The sequence below is a fragment of the Oncorhynchus mykiss genome, chromosome 2 (assembly GCF_057628025.1).
Source record: "Oncorhynchus mykiss isolate SJ-2025 chromosome 2, ASM5762802v1, whole genome shotgun sequence".
Lineage (NCBI taxonomy): Eukaryota > Metazoa > Chordata > Actinopteri > Salmoniformes > Salmonidae > Oncorhynchus > Oncorhynchus mykiss.
In genome coordinates, this window is record NC_143023.1 from 68,092,936 (window position 1) to 68,109,844 (window position 16,909).

The following is a 16,909-nucleotide window of genomic DNA, read 5'->3' on the forward strand; positions in this document are numbered from 1 at the left end:
TCCCCACAGATCGGGGCCGTGAAAATCAGATAATGGCATGTGGTTGAAGGTAAATGTATAATGAGCATGCATATGTGTGCTTGCATGTGTGTGTGCTCTGTGTGCGTGTGCATTTCTGTGTGTAGTCTAGTGTGAATATTGAGAGAATGAGTGTTAACCCCATCAGTCCCGAGACCCCAGCAAACATCGTCTTTTCATTTTTCTGACTTTCATTTATCTGACTTTCATTTAGCTTCATGTCCAGCCCTCATACAGTATCTAGCCTCACAATTGAGTGTTTAACCTTTTTTTTTTACGGACAATCAGGGCTACAAGTTAAACGCAAAATGATTTGTATTAAACAGTTGCATTTTAGTTTGATTGACATTGTAGAATAATAGTGAAGACATCAAAACTATTAAATAACCCATATGGAATAATGTAGTAACCAAAAAAGTGTTAAACAAATCAAAAGAGATTTTAGATTTTACATTCTTTAAAGTAGCCACCCTTTGCCTTGATGACAGATTTGGCACACTCTTGGCATTCTCTAAACCAACTTAACATGGAATGCTTTTCCAACAGTCTTGAAAGAGTTTCCACATATGCTGAGCACTTGTTGGCTGCTTTTCCTTCACACTCCAAGTTTCTACCACATGAAGATGGTTGAGAGAATGCCAAGAGTGTAAGGACCAACTCCGGAGAAGAGAAGCAGGTCACAGGAGTTGAACATTTAATGAGGAACAGACATGGAACAAGCCAGGAACAGCGTCAGCATACGGGTAACACAACATATTAACATTAATGCTGAAGCGGGGAACAGAGCAGGGGAATAGACAGATAATGGGGAAGATGGGTGACACCTGGAGGGGGGTGGAGACAATCACAAAGACAGTTGAAAAAGATCAAGGTGTGACAAAGAGTGTGCAAAGCTGTCATCAAGGCAAAGGGTGGCTACTTTGAAGAATCTCAAATATATTTGGATTTGTTTAACACTTTTTGTGTTACGACATGATTCCATATGTGTTATATGATAGTTTTGATGTCTTCACTATTATTTTACAACGTAGAAAATAGTAAAAATACATTTTAAAAACCCTTGAATGAGTAGTTGTGTCCATACTGTTGACTGGTACTGCTCAACGAAAAATCATCTTGGTTGACCAACAGCCTATAGACCAAACAATCTAATTGAGGTCAGCCCTAATTGTGATCCTCACGATTCTATTGATTCTCTATGTGACTCATTTCAGGAATATAGGTGTATGTCGTGCGTTACTACTTCACAGGAGAGCCATTTGAATGTAAACAAAACATTTTTTATCAAAATGTGTTTTTTTTGTCAGAAATGCCTTCTGGAACTTACCTTAAAATTAAATTAATAAATACATTTGTTAAATTACAAGTCTAGTTGGTTTAGCCACGGAAAAAGACAGGAAGCCATGACTGGCTGAGATAATGACTATCCTACCAATCCTTGACTTTGGCAATGTCATTTACAAATTAGCCTCCAACACTCTACTGAGCAAATTGGATGCGGTCTATCACAGTGCCATCCGTTTTGTCACCAAAGCCCCATATACTACCCACCACTGCGACCTGTATGCTCTCGTTGGCTGGTCCTTGCTACATATTCGTCGCCAAACCCACTGGCTCCAGGTCATCTATAAGTCTTTGCTAGGTATAGCTCCGCCTTATCTCAGCTCACTGGTCACCATAGCAACCCCCACCCGTAGCACACGCTCCAGCAGGTATATTTCACTGGTCATCCCCAAAGCCAACACCTCCTTTGGCCGCCTTTCCTTCCAGTTCTCTGCTGCCAATGACTGGAATGAATTGCAAAAATCACTGAAGTTGGAGACTTTATTCACCCTCACTAACTTTAAGCACCAGCTGTCAGAGCAGCTTACCTTACAGATCGCTGCAGCTGTACACAGCCCATCAGTAAATAGCCCATCCAACCAACTACATACCTCATCCCCATATTTGTTTGAGTGTTTCTGCTGTTTTGCCCACCAGTATTTCTACTTGCACATCCTCATCTGCACATATATCACTCCAGGGTAAATTGCTAAGTTGTAATTAATTCACCACTATTGGCCTATTTATTGCCTTATCTCCTTACTTCATTTGCACACACCGTATACAGATTTTTCTATTGTGTTATTGACTGTACGTTTGTTTATCCCATGTGTAACTAACTCTGTGTTGTTGTTTTTGTCGCACTGCTTTGCTTTATCTTGGCCAGCTCGCAGTTGTAAATGAGAACTTGTTCTCAACTAGCCTACCTGGTTAAATAAAGGTGAAATAAAATAAAAATAAAAATGGGCTGGACATGTCGAGAGATGAGTTCAGATTTGTCTGCCATGTAGCACGCTTCTGGCTATAACATGAGCTGCTCAGTATGTGTAGGTAATCCTTCTAACACTACTTTTTTTAAAGATCCTCTACACTTTCTGGAGGACCGAGTTTTGAAATCAGTGGAATGTCTGGGCAACCATGACATCCGTGACAAAAAGGGAGAAGCTTTCATCCATGTATTCGGGTAAGAGGCTACATTTTCAGATATTATACATATGGACCATAATGTATTTACAGTTTTATTCACATGTTTTCAAGTACTACTGACAAACAATGCATTTAGATTTTTCCATAGATTGTAATGGACACATATGATGTGTGTAAAATACTTTTTGGAAGGTTGTACTGATTATAGTGAGCTAAGCTATTTGCCAGCTATGTATGGTGCCATGTTTGTTGACATTATACAATGCATTCTGGGTGTCACATAATCTGTCAGACAAAAGATGTTATATGAGGTGAAGGAATGGTTCACTCATCGTTCGGGTAAACTTCCGAAAGTGAATGAAGGGAAGTGGATGCTCGTAGACGACACACCCCCATCGACATGCATACTATAAACAGACCAAACTCATCTTGTCTACTCTTATTATCTTTGGTTGATGCAAAAAAAACAAGCATGGCAGCTTGTGTTAAGTCAATCTTTCCTCAGTTAGCGTTAGAACAAATGTAGCCTACATTTTTCCGGTTTGGATGATTGTGTTATGGTGTAGCTACTTCTGTGAATGTCTGATCATTCCATCCTATAATAAACTCATATGCTAATTGTTGCGTCAATCGAAAATTGACATTCTAAATAAGCGTTCTAATCAAGTGTTCTCATCACACAGGTTTGTACGCAATAGGGACCACTGTAGAATGATCACATCCGTTTGTTGGTACGTGTGAAAAGGTTAAATGGATGGGTTTATTGGGGGGGGGGGGGGGGGGGGGGATATATATATGCTATGGACCACCAGGCTGTCATGCAGCCTGTTGTTTTTGTGTTTATACTTTTGCATAACGACAATGACAAGTTTGATGTCGGATGACAATAGATAGTTCATGATGTCATTGCGACAACTGTCTACAGACATGTCGATAGACATAGTATAAACTAACCTTTAGTCTTTAAATATTTGGATGTTTAGTACACTACTGTACTCACTCTCTTTAGCACATGGCCTCGTGAAAATCCTTAAAAATATGTGTGGGGCTAAGGCTTAAGAGGGTGTGAACGATGCTGAGTGGGTGCAGACAAAGAAGACCTCTCCAGTGCCATTTTCTCAAAAGTGGGGTTACAACTTTCAAAGCAGAATTACTTTCCCATTGTTCCTCAACTATAGTGCATGATATACTATTTTCTAGCTCTGAGTCTGTACTTTTATCCAATGCAAAAAAACACAATTTCCAATTTTGCTACATAAGAGCAAATTGAGCTGGTCAGTCACATTTGTATTGCGATTCAATACTGTGATTCTATTGCGATTCCATGATCCAAACATAATGCTCACCATGTGTCTTCTGCAGAAGGACAAGAGAGAGCCATGAGAAAAATTTTGTTTTGATCAGTCATGGAAATAAAAGTGCTGAAAACAAATTGGCCACCTACTTAAAAAGAAGATGCAAAACAAGATATGAAGGAAAAATACTGGAGGTTTGGTGCAGGTACAACCAACTCGCGCAAAAACAATGTGGCAATATTGTCAAAACGGTACCATATGATAGTTCGTCAAAAATAATACACCAATATGTAACGGTATAGATTTGTTTCCTGATCACTAGTGACAGAGCTGCAATCAGACACCTTTAAATCTTATCTCAACACTAGAACAATAGCTTCCAGTCCCCCCAAAATAGCTATGCAAACACGCTTTGAGATTTCTATACACCAACAATCACAGCTTCTCTTCTACTTCAGTGGCATAAAATGGTTTCTTTAGAACAGCATTCAAGAGGGATCTTTTTAAATACATATGTCCTTATACTTAGACGTGTTCTGTACACACAAATTAAATGGGCTGGGTTTTATGTGTCAAAATAGGCACAGCAGCTCCCCGTTTCTAATTGCCTATTCTGTTACTATCACATAATGTTCATATCAAAGTGACGGTCATCGGTCATACAATCTTCAAAGGGATTCTTTGCCTTTCTCATGTCTGATGGAATGTAATTACAGTAAGATGCTACATGATGGAAGTGATACTACACATCAAACATTGTACAGGTTACAAAACAAAGTACAGTGGGTATCATAAGTATTCACCCCTTGGAGTTATTTACATTTGATTGTGTTACAAAGTGGGATTAAAATGTATTTAATTGTAATTAATCGTCAACAATCTACACAAAATACTCTGTAATGTCAAAGTGGAATAGAAATTATAGATATTTTTTAAGATGAATGAAAAGTAAAACACTAACATACCTGGATTAAAATAGTATTCACTCCTCTGAGTGAATGTTAGATACATCTTTGGCAGCAGTAACAGCTGTGAGTCTTCTTGGGTAAGTCTCATAAGAGTTTTGCACACTTGTATTGTGCAATATATTTGTCCATTATTCTTTTCAAGCTGTTGGGGCTCATGGCTAGACAGCAAATTTCAAGTCTTGCCATAGATTTTCAAGCAGATTTAAGTCAAAACTGTAACTTGGCCACTCAGGAACATCTTCTTGGTAAGCAACTCCAGTGTAGATTTGGCTTTGTGTTGTAGGTTATTGTCCTGCTGAAAGGTGAACTCCTCTCCCAGTGTCTGGCGTGAAGCAGGTTTTCCTCTAGGATTGTGCCTGTGCTTAGCTCCATCCAGTTTCTTTTCATCCTGAAAAATCCCAGTTTTTGCCAATGTCAAGGATACCCATACCATAATGCAGCCACCACCATGCTTGAAAATAAGGAGGCAGTTGCTCAGTGATGTGTTGTGTTGTTTTTGCCCCAAACATAAGGCTTTGCATTTAAGCTAAAAATTGTATTACTTTAGTGCCTTGCTGCCTACAATGGTGTAAAGTACTTAAGTAAAAATATTTGAAAGTACTACTTAAGTATTTTTTTTTACTATTTATATTTTTTACAACTTTTACCTCACTACATTCCTGAAGAAAATGATGTACTGCATACATTTTCCCTGACACTCAAAATTACTCATTATATTTTGAATGATTAACAGGACAAGAAAATGGTCTAATTCACACACTAAACACATGCTTCCATTTGTAAATGATGTCTGAGTGTTGGAGCGTGCCCCTTGCCATCTGTAAATAAAAATTAAAAATTAAATTATGCTTAATATAAGAAATTTGAAAATATTTATACATTTACTTTTGATACTTAAGTATATTTTTGCTATAACATTTACTTTTGATACTTAAGTCTATTTAAAACTAAATACTTTAAAAATGTTACTCAAGTAAAATTTTTCTTTTTCTCAAGTATGACAATTGTCTACTTTTTCCTCCACTGGTTGTTTACAGATGCATGTTTTGGAATTGTATTCGTATATTTGTAATCTATTTTCACTCTGTCATTTAAGTCATTATTGTGGAGTCACTACAATGTTTTTGATCCATCCTCAGTTTTCTCCGATCACAGCTGTTCCCGTAGCTGTTTTAAAATCACCAATGACCTCATGGTGACATCCTGCCCTGCAGCTCAGTTCAGAAGGACGACCGTATCTTTGATGTGTCTGGGTGGTTTAATACATCATCCACAGCATAATATAATTAAGCAATAAGGTACAAGGAGGTGTGGTATATGGCCAATATAACACGGCTAAGGACTGTTCTTTGCATGACGCAACGCGGAGTGCCTGGATAGAGCCCTTAGCCGTGGTATATTGGCCATATACCACAAACCCAGGTGCCTTATTGCTATTATGAACTGGTTACAAACGTATACCTGTGGTATATGGTCTGATATACCACGGCTGTCAGCCAATCAGCATTAAGGGCTCAAACCACCCAATTTATAATGCTAATTTGACCATGCTTAAAGAGATATTAAATGTCTGATTTGTTATTGTTACCCAGCTACCAATTACTGCCCTTCTTTATGAGGCTTTCAAAAAGCTCCCTGGTCTTTGTAGTTGAATATGTGCTTGATATTCAATACTTGACTGAGGGACCTTTCAGATGTTGTATGTATGGGGGAAAGAGGAAGCGGTAGTCATTCAAAAATCATGTCAACCCCTATTATTTCATAGGTCCATTTCATTTATGTGATTTGTTAAGCCACTTTTTTTAAAGCCTAAACAAAGGGGGTGAGTACTTATGCAATGGCTATGTTTTAGTTATTTAATTTGAAAACGTTTATAGAATATATTATTTTCTTTTCACGATGACATTATTATTATTATTATTATTATAAAACAAATATTAAAAAACGTATTTACAATGACGGCCTACCCCGGCCAAACCTTCCCCTAACCTGGACGATGCTGAACCAATTGTGTGCCGCCCAATGGGACTCCCAATCATGGCCAGTTGTGATACAGCCCGCAATCAAACCGGGGTCTGTAGTGATGCCTCTAGCACTACGATGCAGTGCCTTAGACCGCTGCGCCACTCGGGAGCCATGGAGAATCTTGTATAGATCAATAACAAAAGAAATCACATTAAATCTATTTTAATCCCACTTTGTAATGCAAATAAATGTGAAAAAATACTAGGTGGGGTGAATACTTATGATACCCACTGTATATGGTGGATGATGACTATGGTATGGAAAAGATCATTGGCAATAACATCCCTTCTATTTCACCCATCATTTCAGACTGCATTACACAACCACCAAACCCTTAAAAGAGGATATTAATTGGATCTAAATTAAATCAATTTAACTTCCAGCCCCCAGTCAAAGGCAGACTAAAGTACTGGCTCACTCATTCCACCACACGATGACATCAAAAGCAATAAAAGGGGAAAGCTATTCTAATTGCCTGCAAGCGACCTCCTTACCAATATAGTGTGTTTGTATGCTCTATTTCCTAGTCCTCCAACGGCAACTCACTTCTGACAGCCAAGTTCACATGTTTAATCTCCAATCTGCTTTGGCAAAGCATTTTCGAAAACACACACTTCAAACAATGGGGCTGGGTAGGTAGGCAGATCTGAAGAGCATTGTCCCGGTCTCCATCCCAATAGGATATCTGGCTCCATGTCGCCATCTTGCAGTCCAGGGGAAGTACTGCGGTTGTCGGGGTGGAGGCAGGTTGATTGATTCCCTCTCTCCCAGATGTGACATTCTGCTCACACCTTCTGATGTGGATTACAGAAGATGAAAGGCAACAGGCGGACTAGCGAGCAGGGGGGAGAGCACGAGACAGGGGTGAAAAAGGACCACCTCTCTCTGAAGAGAGCCATGGCCTCTAATGTCTCCACTGGTTACCACCCTCTCGCTGAGCTGGAAGGGTGGCAGGGAAAGGGCATAATGGGCTACATTCAGAACAAGTGTTCCATTTGGCTTGTTCCAAGAGACTGCTGTAATGCTAGGCCACATTGAAATGGCACAGAGAGTTCAGCCCCTCAGAGATGCACTGGCTGGGGACAGAGTCATAAAATCACAGGTACAGAGTTAGAGAGGCAGAGGAATAGAGAAGTGAAAAGGTGAGTATGTAAAAAGTTTGCTCCAGTGAAAGTGCAGCAATCAGCGGGAGTGTGACACACACACACACACACACACACACACACACACACACACACAGCACTCATCATAAATCAGGGAGATGCAGATCTCTCTCTGCCTCCCACTTATCTTCCCCCCTGTCATCCATCATTCCCATCGCCATGCGTCCACACACACCTCCCCATCCAGAGGGAAGCGCTTCTCCTTGTTAAGAACCAAAGTCATCATCACGCCACTCATTAGTATTTCACAACCCTTTTAATACAGCGGGGATAGTGCGGCAGGGTAGCCTAGTGGTTAGAGCGTTGGACTAGTAACCGGAAGGTTGCAAGTTCAAATCCCCGAGCTGTCGTTCTGCCCCTGAACAAGGCAGTTAACCCACTGTTCCTAGGCCGTCATTGAAAATAAGAATTTGTTCTTAACTGACTTGCCTAGTTAAATAAAGGTAAAATACAGTGCACCGTTTATATGCACCCCCCCGTATTATACACTGTATAGTACAGCGGGGGCACTCACGCTCTCTCTCTCTCAATACCTCTTTCAAATCCCCGAGCTGTCGTTCTGCCCCTGAACAAGGCAGTTAACCCACTGTTCCTAGGCCGTCATTGAAAATAAGAATTTGTTCTTAACTGACTTGCCTAGTTAAATAAAGGTAAAATACAGTGCACCGTTTATACGCACCCCCCCGTATTATACACTGTATAATACGGGGGGGATAGTACAGCGGGGGCACTCACGCTCTCTCTCTCTCAATACCTTACTACACACTACGGGGGGATAGTACAGGGGGGGATAGTGCACTGTATAATACAGGGGGGGATAGTGCACTGTATAATTAATGGGGGATAGTGCACTGTATAATACAGGGGGGATAGTGCACTGTATAATACAGGGGGGAATAGTGCACCGTATAATACAGCGGGGATAGTGCACTGTATAATACAGGGGGGATAGTACAGCGTATAATACAGGGGGGATAGTACAGCGTATAATACAGGGGGGATAGTACAGCGTATAATACAGGGGGGATAGTACAGCGTATAATACAGGGGGGATAGTACAGCGTATAATACAGGGGGGATAGTACAGCGTATAATACAGTGCACTGTAAGCAGCTCCATATTACCATGCCTCATGTAGCGTCTTTCTCATCTTTCAGCAGGCTGGTCTGTCTGGCTCCCACAGAGCCTGCTGAGTAGATGATGCTTGCCCAGGGTTCAGCAGCACTCACATACCAGCTCTCTCTTTCTCAATACCTTACTACACACTGATAGATCATTACCATCTCCTATAGTCTCAGCCTCACAGACACACGCAGCAGCTCTTACTTATACAACGGGATGGAATCATCACAGACAGAGGACACAGGAACACAGCCTTATAATGAGCATGTGCTCTGTCACCCCCCATACACATAGACACAAATTAATGTGTGCATCTCTGACTGGGATGTGTTCTGTCTGTGTTGTTGGTGAATTTGAATGGGAGGCAGGAAAAACAGAGAGAGAGTGTGAGTCGTGAGTACTCATGAATACATGTTTTAAATGTGAGAGAATGAGGGAGCAGAGAGAGAATGGAGAAAGAGAGAGAGTGATACAGACAGAGTCTGGCATGGAAACAGAGACTGCCTGCTAGCAGTGCAGTATGCTCAGCCTCAGACAGTCACTGGTTCCCTTTCTCTCTGGCTGCCTGGCTGTTTCTGTTTGTACTGAGGATTTGGGAGTCCCGGGCTTTGCAGCTCTTCCCCAGCAATTATCTGCCTGACGGAAGGATGACAGCAAACAGACGAAGAGATGAAGACATCGTGGAAACAGGGTGACGCCATCCCACTGCCATCTCCCCTCCTCCTCCACTTTACTCTGCTCTGCTGTGTGTGTGTGTGTGTGTGTGTGTGTGTGTGTGTGTGTGTGTGTGTGTTGGTTCTTCTTTCCTTGTGTGGACCTAAACTCCCCAAACGTCCCCACAAGGATAGTAAAACAAGAACAAAGGCTATTTTAAGCTTAGGGGTTAGGTTTAGAGTTACGGGTACAATTAGGGTTAGGGGTACAATTAGGGTTAGGGGTACAATTAGGGTTAGAGTTACAATTAGGGTTAGGGGTACAATTAGCGTTAGGGGTAAAATTGTGTTTAGGGGTACAATTAGGGTTAGGGGTACAATTAGGGTTAGGGGTACAATTAGGGTTAGGGGTAATGGTAAGGAGTTAGATTTAGGGTTACTGTTATGGTTAGGAGTTAGGTTTAGGGTTTGGGTTATGGGTTAAGGTTAGGGTTAGGGAAAATAGGATTTTTTTTATGGAAGTTAATTTTGGTGCCCACTGGGATAGTGTGTGTGTGATTGTGCATGTGTGTGCTCATAACATAAATACAGCCAAACACTGTCTGCCAGTTCACAAGGTTCTCTTTCTCTCTCTACACTAACACAGGCACACAAACAAGCCATTATTTCATTTGCCCATGACAGAAACCTTTTCAGTTGTCACATTCATTGAATTTATATCCATTGGCATTTTGTATAATTAGGCTACAGCAGGCCGATATTAAACCTGGATACATTCAAATGGAGAGCTCTCTGTTTGGGGACATACACTATTTACTGTAATTATCAGAGTTTCCTGGCCGGGAAAACATCCCCCTCCAGTCCTACCTTGCAGTCCTCTACCCCTCCATTCCATGAGAGCTAAATTGCTTTGCTCCAGGCAGAGAAGATATGGATGGTTCACTTTCCCACAAGGTCAAACCCTCCGTGAACAGAGTTAAGACCTTACAGTCCATTAAAGTGAACCGCTGAACCACAATCATCAGGGGAGAGAGCACTGGAGATCTGCTCGCTCCCTGCTTCGCTTAGTCTTCCATTAAGACAGTGTGTGTGTGTGCGTGCGTGCGTGTGTGCGTGTGTGTGTGTGTGCGTGAGTGTGTGCGTGCGTGCGTGTGTGTGCGTGTGTGCGTGCGTGTGTGCGTGCGTGTGTGCGTGTGTGTGTGTATGCGTGCGTGTGTGCGTGCGTGTGTGTATGCGTGCGTGTGTGCGTGCGTGTGTGCATTCACGCAGGTGCATTTCCGTCAGCATCATCATTTCCAGGAAGCTTTTACTCCAGTATGGCTGCCATCAATAACAGCTACACCCAAATAAACTCTTAAGAGCTCTCCAACGTCTCTAACATCACAGGGTTGGCTCTCTCCTTTTATACCTTCCCTTCATTACACCACTGGGGAGCAAGACTTTCAACCCTCCAACGGCTAATGCCTCCCTAATCACTCATTACTACTGGACACGCAGCTCATCCGTGACATGTAGGAGGATGCTGGGGTCAGGCCACCTGACCTGTGTGTTCATGGCCCAGGGCTGATGACGTGATAACAGCCTGTTTTGGTGTTCATCTGTAACCCAGTCAAAACAAATAGATCTGGGGGTGAGAGATCTGCAATTAGGAGAATCATCAGGTCCATGGCTGACCTTGGGTGAAGTGCTGCACCCCTCACAAGTTGAGAGAGAGAGAGAGAGGGAGAGAGAGAGAGAGAGAGAGAGAGAGAGAGAGGGAGAGGGAGAGGGAGAGAATGTGAAAGCCATCAGCACTAATGACTGGCTTCCCTCATTGGACTTATTGTGATCCTTCACCAGACATAATTAACACTAGGAAATACAAAGCTCCTCAAAACACCAAACATCAGATACAGAATGTTGGGAGGAATGTGGTTTAGCCTGCTCTGTATCCAAAACGTCTCCCAAACTTTAAGGTTCAATGTAAAAGTAGGCTAAAGGGTTAATTGAGGGCATGGCTAGAAATTGTGTGTGTGGGGAAGGGAGGGATGAGTTTATACTTTTTGGCTTAGCTAAGCTTGATAAGATCACTAAAACAGAGATGTTTTCTACCTCTGAGCACTCGCCTCAGTAGGGTATAAGATTTATATTCTCAGCAAATCAAATTTGCTTGTGTGCATTTAGAATTTTGGCAGTGATATGACCTTTTTGTGTTTATGTGTGTGTTTGTGTGTGTGTGTTTGTCTAACTGGCCACGGGCAGGCAGTGGGGTGTGTGTGTAGTCCCCTGTCCCTGCACCTGCTGCTGCAGTAATAAATGGAGTTGACATGCAGCCATGGCTGTGTCCCTTCTCTTTGATACTGCTGGATCAGTGGAGTGAGCCGTGGGCTAGAGGAGAGGAGGGTCACTGAGGTGGGCACTCCTGTTTGTCTGTTTTCAGGCACCAAGGTAACGCTCGCTCTCCCATTCCCCCTTGAACGGTCACTTTAACATTCCCCTGGACTCCATGACCTTAAAGGACCCTGCCAACACCCCCCGTCACACTCACACTGCAGGGCGGCTTAGAGGGGACTTTAACAGTCTGTTGACCACCAGGCCCATAAACGTCCAGAGTAACAAATCTATCTTCCCGGCCGAGCTCGCTGACTGACTCCCAGGTATAAGCGGAGAAGAAAATAACTACTGCCTGTATTGCAGTCATCTTACAGAAGAGAGGCCCATCACTTTCTTGTCCTTTATCTTTCCCTTTTCATTCCCTAAAACCACCTGCACAGTGCACTGTGCTGAGCCTTTTGAGGAAATACTTAGATAAGTCTATAAAATAAACAGTCTCCAGGTCCACAAGACTGCTTTAGAGAAAAATAGGTAAAAAAAAGGAAGGGAGAAAAGGAGAGCCAGAGACAGGGAGAAACGCAGAGAGAGAGATAGAGAAATATTGGCACCTGCACCTCCCGGCTGTGGTGTTCTTATTCTGAATCATCGCTGAGGCTCTCAACTGCTTAGCGTTTCATTTCAAATACAGGGATTTATGGGGGGCACAGCAGCAGCTTATTCTGGAGGCAAACTTGGCGCCCTACCTGGGCTGCTTGCTATAAATAACAGTGGTTCACTTGATCACACACAGAGTGTACAGTAATATACTGATATTGGCCTGTATTCAGTGGGTTATAGACAGATTAACATGGGATAGTACACATGGGATAACAGGACATGGTAGAGGCATAGGGTACAGCTATAAGAACTTGGATGTAAGTTGTGTTGATCTGACATTTGGGCCAACAGAGAGCCAGACAACTCTGGCAGTAACAGTCTGGGACACATTCTCTCCAGATGCAGCAGGAATGAACTTTTATTTCTCCTTCATTTACATGTAGAACCCAGCACCCGATTAACTCTATTTATTAATCTAACAATGTATGCTTATTTCTGCCATTTTAGCCAGACATCAGTGGAAATAAATGCAGTGCAAGTTTAGCAGCAGTACAAAACGGAGTCTGTTTGGTAGCCTGAGAATGCAGCTACTCAGAGCAAAAGTTGAGTAATAAACATCTGGGCTCCAACACACAATAATAGCCATGTCATATATCAACACTAATAAATATGAAAAGTAAAGCTACCAATCGTGATGGTCAAAATTCGAAGGAAAAGCCGGCCATTAATTCTGCGCCTGTCACTGCTTGCACCTTGCCCTTTTGACGGAGATAGACAACTGGGTGTTCACCGGACAGCGGTCACCTTTGATGCTGCCTACTAGGAATCCAGGTCTCAAACAAGGCAGTTGACAGCACCTGTTGAGTGAACACTTTGTAAAATGTCCCCATGTTTCATATTTTCATTGCGACTTCATTCTGCAATGATGAGCAACAGTAGCCTACAAACAACCAAGGCTTTGAAAATTGGTCGCCTACAAGGCTGATTTTGCTGTGTCATTATTCAGCTATGTTGCCCTTCAGCACTTAAATAGAGCAAAGTGTGATTGAAGGAGGCATCTGCTCCAAGTTATCAGTCTCTCCAAAGGAATGCCAGATAAGATTGGCAGCGAGCTATCTGAGCAAGTATAGCCTACATTAGAGGCGGCTGTCAAAGGGAAACGGAGAGGGGAAATAAATACAAGAAAATGCATCTAAATTGCATTCCTAGCGTCCAATACCACCCTGGCCTTATTATTCAAGTTAGACACTGACTGCTTCAGTTATACTCTCAGAGAGCTCAAGAGCTGCCTGCCATGTGAATCCTCCCCTCACACCGTTCGTTCACCCACATGAACACAGACAGAGCCAAAGAAACGCTCAACTTTGTAGCTGAGCGGAATATAGATGTGACTGGAGACAAATGTTCGGCCGTGATTTGCACATAGCTCCACACATTACCCCCAATGTCCTTAATGGACGGCTAAATGTGAACGGCATCTCTAAACTGAATGTCTGACCACTGCAGATTAATGCCAAACTCGACACTCACTCCCCAAAACGACTAGGTGCCGCAAATGCTACATGTAAATCATTGGCAGTCTTATTCCTCGACTGCTTCCCAATCATATATTTCGTGCTATTAAGTTACTGTACGATTCACCGTTCTGAAATGATATTGGCTTAATGTATTTTATTTTATATTTAGGTTTCATTCAATCTATGTAGACAAGCATGCAATATCGTTGGCTATGCAATGCAAATATACATTGCCCCCTTGCAGTTAGTTAAGTGCATGTTAAAGACTGGAATATAAATCATTGATGAACAAATGCGGGAGGGAGCTATGCATTGCCACATAAAACGATCCTGCTTACCTGTGAGACGAGGAACACAATGAGGATGCGGATGCCAATCTCCATGGTCTCAATTCTCTGGGAATAAATTTCAAAACAAGGTACAGGTTTGACCAGCTCTGCTCATAATTCCAGAGTCGAACTGCGAGCGTGAGAGTAAATAGCTTGTCGCGAGCTGCCAACTTCCCAAATAGAACTGCAGCCTCTTGAGCAAAGCATTGGATAGAGGCGCCGCCGAGACCACAACCAATAGATTTATAGGGGGATTCTTTTTTTATACCAGCCGGAATAACGCATCTGTATCAATCTGAAAAAGTATTGGGTCTGATTTGTATTATCTATAGACAATTTACATGGACTGACACATGCATATGTGTTTGAATATTCAACTAGTAGATGCCCTCAACCTTTGATATATTTTTTTCGATTTGTAAATAATGATATGCCTGCATATCAGATGAGCAAATGCATGTCTCATTATTGAGAGATATCAGTCATTTAAAATGAAAGATCGAGAACATAGCCAATATATTAACGTTAAATGTGTTGACATGCACAGTTTCGTGAAATGACGTTATTGAAGAAGCGCTGGCTTCATCATCTCACTATAATGTATTCTAGCTCATTTGGAAATATGTGGGAGTTTGACAGCCCGTCAGAAGTGGCATTTTATTCCCTCAGTCTGCGCGCCTTGAGCCCCGGGGCATGATTTTTTTTCCGAGGGCGCGAGATGAAATCGTGGCAGCGGAGAGTAGCGTTTGGGTGGAAAATACTGCCTCTCAACGCTATTCACCGGGAGCCCCAGAAAAACGGATGGTTGCTGTGACCTCACTTTGGTAAATCGAACACATTTAAGTTCAGAAAAAATATGACTTCTTTAACAAAGAATGTGTTCTTTACCTCTAGGCTAGAAAAAATAATAGGATTTGATGGGTCTTATAGCCTGTGGCCCTATGCTATGGCACTTGCTCTCTTCCAATACGCAGGTGCGTTGGGTAAATAAGAATTCCCTATCCATAGTAGCAAGCAATCCCTCTCTCTCTCACCTTCTCTCCTCTCTGTATTTCTGTATTTCTCTCTCTCCCTCTCTCCCCCCTCTCTCTCTCTCTCTCTCTCTCACACACACACACTCACTCACTCACTCACTCAGATGTTATCAGGGGAAGTAGTGAGTGAGTGAGTTGCTGTGCTATGATGTGGTCTGATCTTCTCTGAACTTGCACTATGCAGTGCAGCATTTGCTGTATCCCTACATCTAAGACATTTTAAGAAAGTTTAAACAAATTTACTGCGTGTCTATACAGTTTAAAAACGTTAAAATGGAGAACAGCAAAAACAAGCAAAAATTACCCCACCCATTACCACATTGGTTGCTGTACATTCATTCACCTCAGTCGATCTATAAGCAGACAGCCTATTAGCTATACAATTAGCCGCTACACATTAACTCAGCACCGAGCTGCAACTTTCACTGGGGACGAAATTCCATTCCCCCCAGTTTTATGATTGGAATGTGAAACAAAACGAGGCTTTAGGACCATGCAGACACCTCTGAGCGGTCGGGTAGGCTGTTTGGAGTGTTTATCTTACTGAAATAAATCCAAAGTTGTGTCACTGTTGAAAACTCAAATTGATATGTACAGAGCGATCTTGTGTATTGTACTATTCTAACTCTCAACAGTAAGTTGAGACCCCAACTGGGCTCCATTTTATTATAATTTGTTGCTAATATGTCATATGATCATGACGATCAACATGTCTGTCAGCACCCACATTTCTTTAATTATTCAGCGCAGGGTGTCATGTTAAACTTTTTCTGTTATTCCTCTCCTCAGTTCAGGAAATGATGAACTGTCTGAAACCCATAGCAACAGGTATCTGATGTGATCCTGATTGTAGAGATATTGAACCACATAGACTGTTAGGATATTAGCTGTGGTGCGTCGAGATGCCAGTCCAAGACCAATTATGCTTGTTTAGAGACATTACCCTTTTGATTGTTATTCAGGGTGATCCAATGACTTCTACTGAATTCTACTGAAGCATGACACTGCCAGTTATAGTGCCTGAGAATGTTAGATAACATGGTATTTGATTTGTATGGTTGCTTTGTTAATACCTGCTTAATAGAATGTAATGTTGCGATTTTTTTGCACCTCTTATAGGTATTGGTACTGCATGATGGCCATGGGTTCTGTAACGAACTTCTTCTTCGTCTGATGAACAGGAAAGATCGGACCAAAACGCAGCGTGGTAAGTGTCCATGTTAATTTAATATCACTGAACACAAAATAACCAAGTGAAACGAAATGAAAATCAAAACAGTTCTGTATGGTGAAAACACAGACACAGAAAACAGCTACCCACAAAACCCATGTGGGCAAGAGCTACCTAAGTATGGTTCTCAATCAGAGACAACGACAGACAGCTGTCCCTGATTGAGAACCATACC

General features: G+C 42.1%; 1 protein-coding gene across 1 annotated transcript in view; it reads right to left on the reverse strand.

Moving 5' to 3' along the window:
- Positions 1-14,705, reverse strand: part of cdh13 (cadherin 13, H-cadherin (heart)) — a 518,891-nt gene extending 504,186 nt beyond the window's left edge. The window contains exon 1 of the mRNA XM_036954055.2: positions 14,479-14,705. Coding sequence (XP_036809950.1) covers positions 14,479-14,523 — 45 coding nt within the window. The 5' untranslated portion in view covers positions 14,524-14,705. The remainder of the gene's footprint in view (positions 1-14,478) is intronic.
- Between the last annotated feature and the right edge of the window lie 2,204 nt (positions 14,706-16,909).